At 41.2% G+C, this 17,782-nt stretch overlaps 1 protein-coding gene across 5 annotated transcripts in view; it reads right to left on the bottom strand.

Annotated features, from left to right (window-relative positions):
* DDX58 (DExD/H-box helicase 58) overlaps window positions 1-17,782 on the bottom strand; it is a 57,858-nt gene that overhangs the window by 13,666 nt on the left and 26,410 nt on the right. For 4 of the 5 annotated variants that reach the window (XR_004971248.1, XM_036330615.1, XM_036330614.1 and 1 more), the window contains exons 4-13: window positions 16,881-17,028; window positions 15,457-15,576; window positions 12,590-12,691; window positions 12,031-12,184; window positions 11,290-11,548; window positions 8,797-8,959; window positions 7,243-7,362; window positions 4,454-4,611; window positions 2,984-3,119; window positions 1,988-2,136 (exon numbers count right to left, since the gene is read on the bottom strand). Coding sequence is in view for 4 of the 5 variants with exons in the window: in XM_036330615.1 (XP_036186508.1) it covers window positions 1,988-2,136; window positions 2,984-3,119; window positions 4,454-4,611; window positions 7,243-7,362; window positions 8,797-8,959; window positions 11,290-11,548; window positions 12,031-12,184; window positions 12,590-12,691; window positions 15,457-15,576; window positions 16,881-17,028 (1,509 nt within the window). In the remaining variant the exon portion in view is untranslated. The remainder of the gene's footprint in view (window positions 1-1,987; window positions 2,137-2,983; window positions 3,120-4,453; window positions 4,612-7,242; window positions 7,363-8,796; window positions 8,960-11,289; window positions 11,549-12,030; window positions 12,185-12,589; window positions 12,692-15,456; window positions 15,577-16,880; window positions 17,029-17,782) is intronic. The other variant, XM_036330613.1, reaches the window with a different exon arrangement.

Raw genomic sequence — 17,782 nt, 5'->3', positions numbered from 1 at the left:
ATCTCCCGATGCTGCCAATAGACATCTCAGTGAGGTGGAAGTTGATCCTCCCAATTCAAGCCTTGAGATGACGGCAGCCATGGCCAACACCTCACTGCAGCCTCAAGAGACGCTGGGCCAGAACCACCCAGTTAGGTTGTTTCCGCTTCCTGACCCACAGATACTGTAAGATAATAGATGTTTGTTGTTCCCAGTCACTAAGTTTTGTTTTTTTTGGGGGGGGGGGCAATTTGTTGTCAGCAATAGGTAACTAATATAGAATCTCTATATAAATGAAGAAATATACTATGGTCATGGATTGGAAGACTCGATATTATTAAGATGTCGTTTCTCCCCAATATTGTTTGTAGATTCAATGCAATCCCAAAAGAGATCCCAAGTAGACTTTTTCATAGATGTGGACAAGGTGATTCTAAAATATAAATGGAAAGACAAAGAAAGACAGCTAAAACAATTTCAAAGAAAAGAAAAAGTTAGAGAACTCATACTAGCTGATTTCAAGACTTACTATAAAGCTATAGCAATCAAGACAGTGTGGGATGTATAACAATAAAAAATGGACAATTTACTTCTGTTTCAACATAGATAGATCTCAAAAACATTATGCAAAAGAATTAAGTAAAATGAAAACAGTCACAAAGGTCCACTCTTTTCCAGTTTTATCTACATGAAATGTCCAGAATAGGCAAATGTATAGAGACAGAAAGTGATAAATGATTACTTAGGACTCAGTAGAATTTTGATGAGGAGTTATTGCAAATGAGTGGGGACTTTCTTTGTGGGGAGATTGAAATATTCTAAAATTAGATTTTGGTGATAGTTGCATTACTCTGTAAATATACTAAACAAAGTAGTATTATATAATTTATATGGATAAACTCTAAGGAATAAAGATTACCTATAAATAAATCTAGTATAAAAAAAAGACAGTGTGGGATGGGTGAAAGGACAGACATATAGATAAATGGAGCAGAATAGAGAATCCAGAAATAGATCCACATAAATACAGTTAACTGATTTTTTTTAAAGTTACGAAGACAAGTCAATGGAGAAAGAATAGTCTTCTCAATATACAGTGCTGGAACAACTGGATGTTCACATACAAAAAGAAAAAAAAAGCATCTCAACCCATACCTCAAAGTGGATTGGAGAGCTAACCATAAAATGTAAAAGCTTCTAGAAGATAACACAGAGAAAACCTTTGTGGTTGTGGGTGAGCAAAGTGCTCTTAGATACAATACCAAAAGCTCAATCCACAAAAAGCAAACATTGATTAACTGGACCTCATCAAAAGTTAAAACTTTCCATCTATAAAATATATTGTTAAGAGAATGAGAAGACCAGAAGACCAGAAGAAAAAATTTCAAATCACGTTCCCAACAGAGGACTTTTTGTCAGAATAAAAGATCACTCAAAATTACATGATAAGCCCTAGCCGCTTTAGCTCAGTGGATAGAGCGTTGACCTGCGAACTGAAAGGTCCCAGGTTCGATTCCAGTCAAGGGCACATGCCCAGGTTGTGGGCTCGATCCCCAGTGGGGGACTTGCAGAAGGCAGCCGATCCATGATTCTCTCTCATTATGTATGCCTCTCTCTCTCTCCCCCTTCCTTCCTTTCTGAAATCAATAAAAATACATTTAAAAAAATATAACATGATAAACAATCCAGCTACACCCATTTTAAAATGGGCAAAAAATGTGAACAGACACTTCACCAAAAAAGATGTGTGGATAGCTAATAAGTATATGAAAATGTTAAACAGTATTAGTTTTTAGTTAAATGCAAATTAAAACCCTAGTGAGATATCACTACATACCCATAGAATGGTTAAAATTTTTTTAAATCAATGAAAAGAATAAAAAACATGTAAAGGTATCAAGACATCATTATAAACTAGAGTAATTACAACAGTGAAGTAAAGAAAAGACAATCTTTCCAATAAAATGGTACTGCTCAATTTGTTATCCACAAGGAGGAAGAAGCTTACATCCACAAGTGCTCTGGTTTTAACAAAGAGAATGGTTCTGGTTTCTGGGTTTAAGTGGTACTCCTCTTGCAAGATGAAGCAGAGGTCCTTCAGTTTAGGGTTCTCGTTGCTGGGATCCATAGAAATGCTCTCTAGTTCTGGCAACTTTTCTGCAAAAGGAGTACGTTTTGTAAACGACTTATAAATTCTAGAAATTTAGAACACACTGGGACTTTCAGCTATAGTTCCGTTAATCTCTTAATCTGACCAAAATTGTGTAAGTGAAAACCACCAACTGAATGCATACATTACTAGTAAATACACCAATAAATGCATATATTTTGTTTCCCCCCTGAAGAGCTGGTTGTTCAATGTTTAGCAGCACATCACTGGGTTACACATATGTGTAAATAAATACTTCAGTCTAGGCCCCCCCAAATTTTTTTTTTAATTTTATTTTACTGTTTAAAGTATTACAAATAGTAGTACATATGTCTCCTTTTTCCCCCCATTTCCCCAAAAATTATTAACAGCAATTATCTTTGGGGGGAAAACAGGGGAGAAGGAGAAGGAAGCCTTACTTTTCATTTACTATCTTCCAAAATTTTCTTAATATGAGGGAGATGGAATTATGAGCCATTTTGATTTTCCTCTTTACATAGAAGTATATATAAATTACAGTATTTTTAATATCATTAAAACACTTTTTTTTGTAGTTTGTAATCTTTATAAAATTACTGAAAGTAAAATCAAAATATGCTACTATTAACTATTTCCATGAAATATATCCTTTGCAAGTCCTACTATTTTTCCTTCTTCAAAACCGGAACTAGGATAAGCCACAGGTTCTTTCCTTTAGTACCAGACTTCACTGAAGCTCCATGGTCCGGCCATCTGCGTAAGTCCAGGACAACATTCTACATGAGCATCACCAAATGCTAAATAAAATGCTGCACAATTATGCTATCACTGCAGTCACCAGGCTGCATGGCTTCCTCCTCCGGAAACACCACCCACCTTCAAATCTGCGAGTGAGATCTTGCTCTATCTCATCAAATCCTGCTGAGCGGACATTGCTGAAGAAGTCTTTCAAGTAATCCAGGGCATCTTTCGTCCGTGCATGCTCATTGATAAGGAGGGCATCATTAAATTTCTGTTTAAAATGAAAACGGAGTTTCAATGTATTTCTAACGTCCAACACATCTGCTGTACTTAAGTTCAATGAGCTGTAACTTGGCATGGAATTAATTTTAAGAATAAACTTTTCTCAAATATGTTCCAACTTAGTTTTTTTTTAAATGAACAGTCCCTTATGGTACTTAGTGAAATCTTGGAATCAAATACTGTTTTCAAAAAATCTCAGTTAGCTAGAATCAATAATTAATTAGGATCACTTTGGATTCTAGAGGTCTACCTTGGAAGAGAAAGAGAAAATTACAAGAAAAATGCATGTCAAAGACTAAAAGCAAATCAACTTCTATATCAATCTGCCTCAAAATTCAGACATTCAACTCAATCCCTTTATACATCTAAAGTCATCACTGAATGGTGATTGCGCCTGCTCAGAATGATGGCGCTTGACCACCTACACCAAATATTACGTTCATTAAAATCCTATAAATGCATTCTGGTTGAGTGTATCCTAAAATATCCGTATCTTCCTGTGCACATGTGGCTCTATCCGAGGTAGGAATACATGCTCAGGATAGCGCAACAGGAGTCCCGTACTGACTTTAAGGATGGCTGTCACCAGTCACATATCTACAGTAATGTTCATCCTCACCCAGCTTTTCCTAATTGTGTCAATCATGGGCATGCTGGAGGCACAGCCTAGAGCAGTGACGGCGAACCTTCTGAGCTCGGCGTGTCAGCATTTTGAAAAATCCTAACTTAACTCTGGTGCCGTGTCACATGTAGAAATTTTTTGATATTTGCAACCATAGTAAAACAAAGATTTATATTTTTGATATATTTAAATGCCATTTAACAAAGAAAAATCAACCAAAAAAATGAGTTCACGTGTCACCTCTGACACACGTGTCATAGGTTCGCCATCACTGGCCTAGAGCCTCCCCTTGTCCATCCTATTGCCTCCAGTGTTAAGTTCAGAAAGCAGACAAAGACAATGCTGAATGGGGTAATTTTTGGAAGTCTGCTTCATAAGAATCTTCTGGAAAGTTCCTGTATGAGCTGTGGGGGCAGGATGAAAAATTGATGTTCCCTCCTTGGCTGCCACAGCACAGCTCCCAGTAGGTGCTACAACTAAAATATGCCTGACTAGCCCTGGCCGGGTAGCTCAGTTGGTTAGAGAATCATCCCAATATGCCAAGGTTGTGGGTTTGATCCCAGGTCAGGGCACATACAAGAATCAACCAAAGAATGCATAAATAAGTGGAACAACAACTCAATGTCTCTCTCTCTCTCTCTCTCTCTCTCTCTAATCAATAGATAAAAAATAAAATATGCCTTTCCAAAGAAGCAACGTACCCGCAGATGTGAAGTGTACAAAAAAAGTGCTGTACAAATCCTGCTTTCCTTGTCTTTGTCTGGCAGGTGCAGCACCGCGCACTTTTTCTGAACTGCAACGATCCACTGTTCATATTTCTGTGTTCCAAAATTCCTGTTTTGAAACTGAGATAAGTTTTCTGGAAAGAAAAAGTTTTTCATTGTGTCATATGTCAGTCATTTCAGGTTCTGAGCATGCCTTACCCTCTAATTTTCTTTCTTATTCTGTGCACAGAGTGGCCAGGGTTCAGCAGTCCGGGCTCTGTGTAGGCGCTGGGGCCTCGGTAAAGGAGGAGGGACACCCAGCCCTGTCCTCCAGTAGCTCAGTCTGCGAGTGACTCTAGGAAGAGTCAGTTCTCAGGGCTCCCGGGGAAGAGCACAGTGCAATAAAATTCAGAGGAAGAGCTCTATTTCTGGGCTAAAATGTTCCTCTTTTTAAATAAAAGGAACGAAAGAGGCTTCTGAGACAAGTGGCCTTGACATGCTTCTTCCCCAGGCCAACTACAAACGAGGTGGCCAGCAGTGAACTACATGAATCAACAAGTATTTATTGAACTTGGGGAAGCATGAAAATAAGCAAGGCTGTGGTCACGGAGGTATATGGGAAATCTCTGTACATTCTGCTCAATTATGCTATGAACCTAAAACTGCTCTAAAAAAATAAAGTCTAGTAAAAAAATGAGCTAAGCAATCCAGAAATGAACAGTTGACAGGATTTGGACTGGCAAAAAGGAGGACGTACGATATTAGAGATGGAGGGAATAAGAAGGTAGAAATTCAAGCCCCCTCCCCAGGTCAGATCACGTCATAACACTCCTGGATGGTATCATGGCCTCCTAACTGGTCTCCCCACTTCTCCCCGGATTCCCTTCAACCCATTCCTCACTCAGCAGTTAGAGGGAGTTTCCAAACTGAAGGTGAGGAACTGCTATCCCACTGCTTCACACAGGTCCTCTGTGACCCAGCCCTCCCTGCTTCTGATCCTCATCTCTATACACTCCCCTCCCTGCATTTATAGGACTGATGTGAGTCCCCACTCTCTACTCTCCCAGCCTCAGTCCATGCTGTTCCCCCGCCTGAAACACCCTTCTCCCACCACCCACTCACCCCATCCCGTTGCTTTATTTTTATTGCTTCCTAATTCTGGTTTTACTGTTACACTGGAAATGCCATGAAGGCAGGAGCTGTGTCTCAGGGTCCACTGTGTATTCCCATCACCCAGCACCTTGCCAACACTGAATGAACAAACGAATGAGTGAGCATGTTCAAGGCTAAATAAAAAAATTTAGTCGGGGAAGGAGTGGAAGGTAAAAGTGGAAAGAAGTAGAACCAGGTTGTGCAGGCAGGACTCAGACAGTCAAGGAAGAGACCTGGAGGGTTTTGCCTGTAAACAAAGGGATTCAAGCAGGACACTGATGCGGTAAGACTGGTACTTCAGGAAGACTAGCCAGGCAATGGGGGAGGGAATGGATGGAAAAGAGTGAAGGTGGGCACACCAGCTAGAAGGCTATCAGAAAAAGCCCTAAATCAAGCTGTAAAAGAAAAGAGAAGTAGAAAAAGTGTGAGAGAAGGTGAGGCACCACGAGATACCCTGCAGACATTAGAAATTCAATTGTCACCCAAACTCTCAACTCACCCTGTGCCTGCCAAAGCTGCTCCTCGTTCTAGAACCAGTACCACTCACAGGCATATGCACAGGTGCCCAAGCGAGAAGCCTGTGGGGAAATCTTCCACTCCCTTCCTCCCTCCCACCCAAATCCAGTTAGCCATTAAGTCTGAACACTTCCTGTTTGCAGCGCTTTGCACAAGCCTCCTCCCTCACCACGCATCTCCACAGCCTCCGGCCCTCTACCTTCACTGGTATCCTTATCACATCAAAATCTTCAGTTGCTTCCCATGCTTTTAGGGAACAATTTAAACTCAGCTTGGCCTACCAGGCCCTTCCCTGTCTACCCCCTGCCTCTCCCTTTAGCCTCACTCCTTACTCACATGTTAAAATTATCATGAAAAAATATGTAATATATAAATAAAATTATCATGAAAAGCTTGTACTTTTTAAAACTCACTGCACTCTCTCTTCCTTCCATGCCTAATGCCTTTCGATCTCACTTATGTCTCTCCTTAACCTGGCTGACTTCTAGATCTGTCCCAGGAAGCCTTCCCAGCAGCCCAGTCCTGTTCCCATGTGCTCCCATGGCACCCAGCGTGTGACGCTGCCCGGTCCCATGGAAACTACTCGCATGTGATTCTCACTGTTTCACTGTGAGCTCCCGGAGGGTGGGGACTATGTCTTTGATCTTGCTGTTTCCATCTCTACCACAGTGCCTGGCACAATAATCTCTGGTGAATGAATGAGTGGATAATGAGGAGAAGAAAAGAACTTGGTGACTTCATGAGAGAGCCTCAAAAGAAGAAGGATCAAAAAAAGGTCACCTCTAGGCTTGAATCTGAGCCATAGAGGAATGGTGGTTTCATTCCTGCAATAGGAAGTCAGGACAGAAAGCTAATTTGGAAGTCAAAAGAGCAATGAACTGATTTACATGTAATATATTTCAGGTGTGTTGTCCTGCATTCACTTTGGATTTACAAAGGGACAAAAAGCAATAGAAAATAAAGGAGGACTTGGAAGGCTCTTGAATAACCTATAAACAAGAAAGTCAACCTCTGGATAGGTCTTGGCATTGTCTGAACTAAGGAAATTGCAAACAAATATTAGTAACAATATGTGGCTATTCCCAAATGGAGAGGACAGGAAATGAAATTTATCTCACCGAGACTTATGGTACCAAGTTCACCAAAGATGCTCTTTGCCAGACTCTCTGTCTCCTTCATCAGCTCAGAGATGATACATTTAAATGTGTTGGTGGTCCGTGATTTCACTTTCCTGAAAACTAGAGCCATCAAAGGAAAGTTAGTATTTTTCAGGAAGCTTATGTCAGATTTAAAGCAGGCATCCCCAAACCTTTCTCTACTGTTGTTACTTCCTCTGAGGCCCCAAGCTCACAGGTAACTCACCGAGGTGATCCAACAAACAAACCTTGCAACAGATCCCTCCTGCTAACATGTCTGCTGTGCTCTGGGTCTGACCCAACTTCTCACTCTGGCTTTCGGGTTACTCCACACGGAGCCCCTGCTCTAAGGAGGCTGGTGTCCAGCTTGTCTCTGCAAATGACGCTTTTTAAGCCTGTCTCTGTTCTTCGATTCCTTTCCACACAACCCTCAGGACTGTTTGCACTGTCCCTGACATTCACTATTGCATTGTTTCAGCAGAAATGTATTAACAGACCGCCATGTGCCATATTCTGGTGACAGACAGTTGAACAGAACTCACTCCGTGTGTTCTCAGCGGACAAAAAGACAACTGCCAAGTAACCACAGCAGAGTGCGGTAACATAAGTACGCACAAGTGTCATGGAGCACAGGGAGGAAAAAAAACCAAATTCTTCCGAGGGAGGCAGTGGTGTGGGATACGCAGGGGAAGAGGAAAGGAGGAAGCAAATGCAATTATGTACAAATAGAGCATGGACCAAAGTTAGAGAGAAAAGGCATTTGACACATTTGAGGAGCCCACAGGAATGCAACGATTGGGTTTATGGGAGTTGGGAGGAGAGGAAGCTCAGAGGGCAGGGCGGACCAGGTTATGAATAAATATGTACTTGATACTAAAAAGTTCAGAGTGTGTATCTTCTCTAAACCCCTACAGGCAGCTCCAGAAAGAAACGTAACTTCCTCCTCCCTGACTATTTCATGTCTGTCTGTTCTGCCTTGTACAGTCACATGTTGTTCAGACAAGCATGAAATCATGTGTATTTCCTCTCCCCGCACCCTCTTGCTGAATTAGTACAGCACTGGTATCCAATAAACATTTCTAGTCAATCTTATAAAAATCATATTCTCATCTTTTGAGGTATGATGAATTCAGATAATTTCAACCAAAATTATCAGATAAATACTGAAATGATGAATGACCACACAGTATCCTCCCCAGGCATGGACACCAGGAAGGACCGAGCCCGGGTCTTGGCCATTTACATGCTTAGATTTTCTCATCACCTCTCCCTCTCATGGTTCTCTGTATGAGTTTTATGGAAATGAAGAGTCAGATTGTTTGCTTTCTACAGGCCATTGCTGAGGTTCATCCATTGCTTGGGGAGAGAGCTCCGTCGAGGAGAGAGCCAGAAATGTGATTATTTTCCAAGTTTGGGGTTAAATAGTTTCTACTAAACAGAGAAAGTGTAAAAACTTAGTGTCCATTCAAATGGCTCTGAACTAGGAATAGCAGAGGATTACAGAGTCTAAAGGGCTTGTTACTGGATCTCACTTACACTTCTGGGGCTTATAAACAATCTCCTCCAGTTCCTCCAAGTTGTCTTTGACTGTTGCCACCACTGATGTGTCAAGAGAAGCGCACAGCTTGCAGATATACTCCGTGGCTTCCGTTGTGTTTTTGGCATCCCCAACGCCAACCGAGGCAGTCAGCCCAATGACCTGTGAAGAGCACTCCAAGCCATGAGATGTCCGGGGAAAGCATGGTATTTCCTCAGCCCCTCCTGTAACTCTCTCCTGCTACCGCAGGCTTCCCCCCAACTTCAAATAAAGAATATTTATTTGAAGTTGGGACATTTTTTCCCCCTGAAACTCTCTATGATAGTGTAAATAGAAAGGTCCTCATTAAGTAAAGCACTGAATAAATGCAGAAGTCACAACGCATGAGTTGAACACAAATCGGCATAGATATGAAGAGAGGAAACCCTTTCAAGGCAGGGCTTCTTTCTTCTTTACCCGTGTGTCCCCCATGATGGGTAGAACAACATACTGAAAAGGAAAAGGGCTGCAATCCGACATACTTCCATTCCAAGCCCAGCCATGTCACACTGGCTGTGTGTCCTTGGACAAGCAGCTCCCACTCTGTAAAGCTGGGTAACAATAGCGATTTAAAATGGTAGCTGTGCGAATTTAGTAAGATAACATTTGTAAAGAATATAGGTTAACAGTCACCTAATAAATATTTGTTTCTTCCTCTAAAAGCTTCTCAGTAAATATTGAATATTGAACTACCAATTTCTGCTTCTAGAAGAAAAGGGTGTAAGAAATGTGATTGCAACTGAATTTCGTCTATGGGCACCATCCCGAATTTCTTCCCATCTGTGTTTCCTAAACAGGTAATTATTAGGGTTAGAGAACTGTACACAAATGTGAGATTACTATGCTACAAATTCATGATTCCCAACTTCATCTGAGCCCCCAGTATAACCAGGCAATTCTTCTGTGGATTAGTTCTCTCTTCCATTTCAAATCCTCTCTATGCATCTTCCATTCCCATCTTCTATGTTCAAGAGAAAAGAGGGCTTATATCCAACTTCCCTTCCTTTCCTGCTCCATCTGAGAACTACTCTCTGTGATGACTCCTCTTCCCTCTCCCCTCTAATGACACCAAAAATAGCAAAAATGGTTTTCCATCTGGTCTCCTGTACTAATCCAGCTACTTGCCTACTTATCTAAAACCTCTGGTCTCCCCTGGCATCTTTTAAAAATAAAAAAAGTTCTTATTGATTTGAGAGACAGAGGAAGGGAGAGGGGGAGAGAAATATTGGTGGGGGAGAAACATTGATCAGCTGCCTCCTGCATGCCCCCGACTGGGGGTCAAACCTGCAACCTGGGCATGTGCCCTGACCAGGAATGGAACCAGCAACCTCTCAGCACATGGGACACATGCAACCAACTGAGACACACTGGCCAGGGCTCTCCTGGCACCTTGTTCTATCAATCATTCCCTCTCTCCCATCCTTACTCACCTACTGCTATTCACTACTTCACACTCTACACTCAAGTGATACTTAAAAGCTTCAAGATCCTTAAGCACACCATGTTCTTTCATCCCTCTGTGCCTCTGGACACACAGTAGCCTTTCCAGAAAACCACCCCGCTATCTACCTTGTAAACTCCTGTTAGTGTTTGCTTAACCTAACTTCTGTTAGGACTTGCCTTACCTTCACAGCACACTCAGGAGCTCTTTTACTTCTCTTGTGACTGCACCATGTACTCACCTCCATAGTGTGCCATCATGATATACTATGACATAATTCTAACATAACCGGCTCCCCATGAAACTTCAGCTGTTTGAAGGCAAGGAATATGTCTTTTTATATTTGCATCCCCAGTGCCTTGCACAGTGCATGGAGGCACCTGATACATATTTGTTAAGTGGATAAATTAACCAATGAGTCAAATTTAATCAATGAGTTATATAATATGGACTTAGAACCTGAGAAGGACATCTTCACTGTGGCCATAAGAGTTAAGTCAAGCCTGGCCAGTGTGCTCAGTTGTTGAGCATCAGCCTATGAATCAAGAGGTCACTGGTTCGATTCCTGGTCAGAGCACATGTCCGGGTTGCAGGCTTGATCCTCAGTAGGGGATGTGTAGAGAAACGATGATGTTTCTCTCTCAACGATGTTTCTATCTCTCTATCCCTAGCCCTTCCTCTCTCTCTAAAAGTCAACAGAAACATATATATATGTAAGTCAAGCCTGGTATATGTAGCTCAGTGGTTGAGCATCCATCTATGAACCAGGTGGTCACAGTTCAATTCCTGGTCAGGGCACATGCCTGAGTTGCGTGCTCAATCCCCAGTGTGGAGCGTGCAGGAGGCAGTTGATCAATGATTCTCTCTCATCACTCATGTTTCTATCTCTATCTCTCTCTTCCTCTCCCTACCTCTCTGAAATCAATAAAAAAATATTTTTTAAAAAGAGTAAATCAATACGATTTAGGAAGGTGACAGCTCTGCCGAGGAATCCATCTGATGTTGCAGATACCTGGGGCAGTGGGTCTGAAGATCCTCCAAGTTTCTGATCTAGATAATGAAACATGATCACATTGTAAGGATGGAGTTTGCTGGTGTTGTGGCATTCATCAAATATCATCAAAGTAAAGACAGATAGTGATGGAATAGTCCCATTTTTAAGGCTGTTCACAAGAATCTGTGGAGTTAAAATGATGATGTCATTGTTCTCAACAATCTGATCCACTGAGATATTTTCAACTGTGGCTCCAGAAATGCCTGCAATTTTGTACCTGGAAATGACAGAAACTGCCTATTACCAACCACGGTGTGAGTGAGAAACCACAAAGATATGAAACACTAGATCAGAACATTAATTGACTGCATTCTCCCTAAGTCAAAAAGGAGACAAGTGCTTAGCAACGTCTTACACATAGTAAGTGATCAATAAATGCAAGCTAGGTAAAATGGCTAGGAGTATATATTAAGTCACTAAGAAACTAGTACTTAAAGAGTCATAGTAAATAAATCATAAAGTCATTAAAAAGTTAAATGTGCCAGTTAAATGTAAAATGTATCTCAAGTCATTTACTTAGGATTTCAGGTATAGCTAACAAAACAGACTTGAATCCTGAAGGAATTACATCTGGATTCTATAAAAGCTGAATCTACTATGAATTTTTTAAATCATGGTTTCCCAAAACCAAAACAAAGCAGAAAGCACCCAGTTACATAAAGCTAGAGAAAAACAAGTTCAAACAACTGTTATACTAACCCATGTCTTTCAAAATATTTTAAGAAGACGGATTTCTGCTGTTCATACACTGGGAGTTGATTAGCAAAAAACACAATCTTCCCCTTTTGTCCTCGTGGAAATTTCTGAAGATGATGTTCACATATGAGAAGTGCAACAAAGGTTTTCCCACAACCTTTTAACATAAAGAAAAAGAAAAGGTCACTAATATCCTATTAAAATATTTCAGTCGAATGGTAATTTTTTTTGGCTCTCCTAAAACCACTGGATGGACTAGTAAACCGGTAATGTGAATGGGTAAACAATGGCAGAATTACACCAGGACTAACAAATATTAACCTACTCCCTAGGTAATATGAACTCAAACAGTCAGGGCCTGCAGCAAGCGAAAAGATGGCATGTTTCTTTCCCCTCGGGTTCTTTAAAATACCTTGAGACTATATTAATAACATGGTTTTCTCAAAAGACAAATGGAACAAGGAAAAAACTAAAACTTGCCCATTTCATCCCAGTATTCAATAAAAGGGGGAAAAAAAGGAAGCAGAGAAACAAACCATCTAAGTTCTGGCAATCAGCTTACCAGTAGGAGCACATATTATTATGTTTTTCCCTTCTAAAGCAGGACGAGCGAGCTCTAGTTGGTAATTTCTTGGCTTAATTGGGCTCTGAGTACAAGATGCTTCTGAAACACAAAAGGAACAAAATTACCAAGGAGTTTCTGCCTGAGGGATCAAGGCAATAGCTTTCTATTGTCAGACAGACAGGAATGCTGACTCCAGTAAGAAGGGCCTCATGTCGGAAAGTTTACAATCCTTGTTTTTAACATTCTAGCTTCTCCACTGATTTGAAGTGAAGAATTCTCCCTCAATGACAAAGTAGTGATGGCAAAAAGGGAAGAAAAAAATAAAATAACAAATGGCTTAATTCAGGGCAACACAGATGCCCACCGGTTAAAGGAAATGCTACATGGAACAAAACAGCAAGAAATCTTTGAAAAACACTAAACTGTGTAAATCTTGAATTCTCAAAGCAATCTCTTCTTGAAGAGCAGTCATGCTTTGTAATTCTGAAGGCTCTCACATGGGCTATTTTCTCTTAAAAGTGAAGGGGAAAATAAGACATTTGGGGGCTAGCTATCTGAATTCTGATGCACACTCTTGCTTGCAGATAAACTCCATTCTATCTGTGATGACTGGCCTGCCTTGCAGAACCTGTTTCCCAGAATACTCCCATTTTACAGAGGCCATAAACCGCGAACCATATACAACACCCTGAGGGGTTTGGCAGTGCTGGCACCAGACAGGCCTCTGAGTGTAATCTCACTTCCGCCATCCTAACTCACAGGGGGCTGCAAGCCCATGAAAAGTCCAGAAGCCTGTACTATATTTGGGGGACAAAGAAACTAAAGGGTATAAAGGGAAAGCTTCATCCATATTCATCACTCAGGATTTGGAAACTGACTCCCCTGAGTCACGGCACGTGTGCATCTAGAAATAAAGGCTATTTTTTCTGAATATCCTCTGAGTGCCCAGCTGATTAATTCTTCTGCATTAATCTGGTGTGTTAGCTGGGAAAATACCAGTCATGCTGTCTACTTAGGGCACCGCTGGTAAAGGCCAATGGCCGGTCCTTTTGCCCAGCTCCCTCCTGAAGATGGGAAAGGCATGCCTCCAGTGATTTACTGGATTCAGTCCTCATCGGACCCGGATGACCGGGACCCCCGCTTGCGCCCCAGTGGACTTCAAGCAGGACAGAAAAGCCCTTTCGGGAACCAGACGCCTGACTGGTAAGTTTTCCCCTGGGGGGAGCAGTCTGAGTTCAGGACTGTCTTTTGGGACAGAAGAAGTGGCTGATCACCACTTAGGCAAAATATTTGCCTCGGTTCAGGGACTTTCCGTGAGTGGAAGTCAAAGCTCAGACTGACTGTGAATTTAAGAGTCTGTGTGAAGCGAAAGTTACCTTGTGCTTGTCCTGTGTCTCTTTAACTGGGAGGTATTACATGGTTTAACTGCAAATATGGGAAGTAGTTCCTCCAAACCCACTGTTTTAGAATGTATGTTAAAGAATTTTAAGAAAGGTTTTCCTGGGGACTATGGGGTGAACCTAGTTCCCTGGAAGTTAAGAAAGATGTGTGACACAGACTGGCCATCCTTGGGTCAGGATGGCCAGAGGAGAGCACATTGGATATCCCCATAATCAGGAATGTTTACAGAGTTATAAAGGGAGTTTTTTGTTGTTGTTTTTTTTAATATAAATTTTTATTAATTTCAGAGAGGAAGGGATAGGGAGATAGAAACATCAATGATGAGGAAAGAATCATTGACTGGCTGCCTCCTACACCCGCACCCCCACCCCCCCACTAAGGACTGAGCCCACAACCTGGGCATGTACCCTGACCAGAATCAAACTGTGATCTCTTGGTTCATAGGTCTACACTCAACCCCTGAGCCATGCCAGCAGGCAAGAACCAGAAGTTTTAAAAAACAATCAGAGGCTTTATATCACTAATAGATAAACAAATGGAAATATGTTAAAAGCCACAAATACCTTGAAAATCATCTATTGAGTCCAAACTATCCATTTGAAAGAAAAGAAGACTTTCTAAAAGGTTTAGAGAGTTCACTAAGGACCTTTCACATGTCACAAAAGTTGAAAGCAACTTACATTCATTGATTTTATTTTGAAATGACCAAAAACTTGAATCATTCAGTTGCAGAAGTAATCTATAAATTTGCTTCTCATGGTGTTATCCCCAAATCACATCTTTCTTCTTCTAACACTACTCATGTATATCATAATTTTCCCCCTGGTGCCCTTTGGTAAATAACTTTTTACTATGGCTTATTATGCAACTTTCTGGTCTCATGAAAAGAATAAGATGGGCCTTTTACAGCCACAGGTAACTCATACCGGGCCTTTGTATGAATTAGAAAAAGCTCTCTGCTCAGAGGACATAGCCCCTGTTTGACAAACAGCACAAGCTGGATCTCAATCCCCTCTCAACCCTCAGCCGCGTACCATGGGCAGCGCACAAACTTCATCAATTTACACTGCAGCCCTGGGATCCTAGAAGGAAAGATAGCAAATGACTCTCAAATAGTAGAAATATTTCATTAGAAAGCAGGGCTGATTTTTAAAATCCTGTCTGTGAAAGCAGGAGCTCATGGACATTGAGTTTCTGGGAGGACTATTTGCATTTTCATGTAGAGATGCCTGTATTTTCTTAGTGATAAAAGAAGACCAAAAAAAGAAGATAGAAGAGGAAGAAGTTGACAATTGAATTCCTAACCATAGAAAAAAGTATTTCTTGTCATGTAAATTCTCTTTTCTTTATTACTTTCCCTTAAAAACCTTTTCATAAGACTGTGACTTTTGGTACTGAAAACATGTCCCCACACAAAATACTTGAAGGGCAACATATGGAAAAGAAAAAAGAGTGCTGGGTACCTGAAGGTGGACATGAATTCTGACTAAGATTCTGGCATTCTGGTTCTTCCTTGTAGAAAATCTGTACGTCGGAAGATTCTATTTCTCCATCCTCAAGCTCTTTCGTTTCCTCTTTTGCACCTTTATGAGACCAAAAAGCATCTTAGAATCTTTACATAAACTAATTGATTGTGAAAGCCTCACAAGGAGGTCATAATACTAAAATTGTAAACTCCCATTAAGATTTCTCACAAACATTCCTGTCACCTTTAAAACAATTAAAAGAATCTTTTCAAGTTTGCTATCTCAATTTGGAGTTTGAACTCCAAAGTCATTTTGGACTTTATTATTCAAAGTGTAGGACACAGATCTGCAATTTCAGGAACTTGTTAGAAATGCAGACTCCTGAACCCCTACTGCATCAGAATCTGCATTTGAACAAGATGCCCCGGTGGCTCATATGCACACTAAAGAAAATATTCCTGTCTTCCTTTCCTGGCCTCCCCAGGAAACCAGATGTGTATTTCTGGAACAACTTGTGATCTAAAGAAGCCACAAAAAGCTAAGAGGGTTTACCAAACTCAACCTTTAAAACAGTAGTTCTCAACCTTCCTAATGCTGCAACCCTTTAATACAGTTCCTCATGTTGTGGTGACCCCCAACCATAAAATTATTTTCGTTGCTACTTCATAGCTGTAATTTTGCTACTGTTATGAATCGTAATGTAAATACCTGATATGCAGGATGTATTTTCATTGTTACAAATTGAACATAACTAAAGCAGAGTGATTAATCACAAAAACATTATGAATAATATATGTGTTTTCCAATGGCCTTAGGCGACCCCTGTGAAAGGGTCGTTCAACCCGCAAAGGGGTTTCGACCCACAGGTTGAGAACCGCTGCTTTAAAATGATGCTTTGAGGTTAGCTTCAGGACTCAGATACTTAATACAATAGATTATTTTTTTCAATCCTGCTCTGGTTCAGTTCCAGGTGGCTTCCAGGCAAAGAACCAAGCAATGTCTATCATGAATCTACTGTGAAAAGGGATAAGTCCTGGTTTGGACCCTCTTAACTCTTGAATTTTCAAGAGATTTCTCTGATAATCTAAACCCAAATATAGTGAGCTCAGACCCTGCCTCCCCCAAGTCCTTTGGGCCAGATGGGCTAATTCTGGATGAGAATGGTTTGCCCTGGTCCATATTTAGGGGTTATATACACCCAAACTACTTCTGTAGGCAAGTAGCCCCTTGCCTTCCAGAATTCAATTTCATGCTGATCTCTCATTAGAGAGGTAGCGATGGGTATCAGAGGGGAAAAATGCCTCTGACAGCGCGTGAAAAACAGGTAGGAGTGAAGGAAGCCCTAAGGAGAACTATGAGGAAGCAGAGTATGCTTTCAGACCCTCCCTCCCCCCTTCAGAACTGTTCCTTCAAAATCCTACCTTTCTCTATAATCCAAAGTTCACTAAAATTGCTCTCTTCTTTCTCCAAAGCAAGTTTCAAATATTTGGGCCAGTTCTCCTTGTCTGATCTGAGAAGGCATTCAACCATTTTCTCTGCACCTGCCATCGGCCCCTTGTTGGAACAAACCTGAGCAAGACAACTGCAGTTGACTGATCAATTATTTCAAAGTTTTCCTTTCATGAGGTTTTATCGAAGAAATACCAACTTAAGTGCTATCTGATTTAAAATTATTGTTTGGTTCAATAGGTCTTATTCATGAACATTTTTGCCCCATCACACACAATTTTTTTAAAAAACCCTTCCTTTGCCCTAATCCCGTGGTCGGTAAACCGCGGCTCACGAGCCACATGCGGCTCTTTGGCCCTTTGAGTGTGGATCTTCCACAAAATACCATGTGCGGGCGCGCACAAACAGTGCGACTGAAACTTCGTGGCCCATGCACAGAAGTCGGTATTTTGTGGAAGAGCCACACTCAAGGGGCCAAAGAGCCGCATGTGGCTCGCAAGCCGCAGTTTGCCGAGCCGCAGTTTGTCGACCACTGCCCGAACCGGTTTGGCTCGGTGGATAGAGCCTTGGCCTGCGGACTGAAGGGTCCCAGGTTTGATTCTGGTCAAGGGCATGTATCTTGGTTGTGGGCACATCCCCAGAAGGGGTTGTGCAGGAGGCAGCTGATCGGTGTTCCTCTCTCATCAACATTTCTAACTCTCTATCCCTCTCTCTTCCTCTCTGTAAAAAATCAATAAAATATATATTTAAAAATAAATAAATAAATAGAATAAAAAACCCTTCCTTTGTCCTTGTCCTCTTCATAGTGTATCACTATGTCAAGTCAAGTATTCTCACCTCCTCTGAGATCTTATATTCAATCATCATCAGCAAT

This window comes from Myotis myotis, unplaced genomic scaffold (assembly GCF_014108235.1).
Source record: "Myotis myotis isolate mMyoMyo1 unplaced genomic scaffold, mMyoMyo1.p scaffold_m19_p_12, whole genome shotgun sequence".
Classification (NCBI taxonomy): Eukaryota; Metazoa; Chordata; class Mammalia; order Chiroptera; family Vespertilionidae; genus Myotis; species Myotis myotis.
This window is presented reverse-complemented; position numbering and strand designations above follow the sequence as displayed.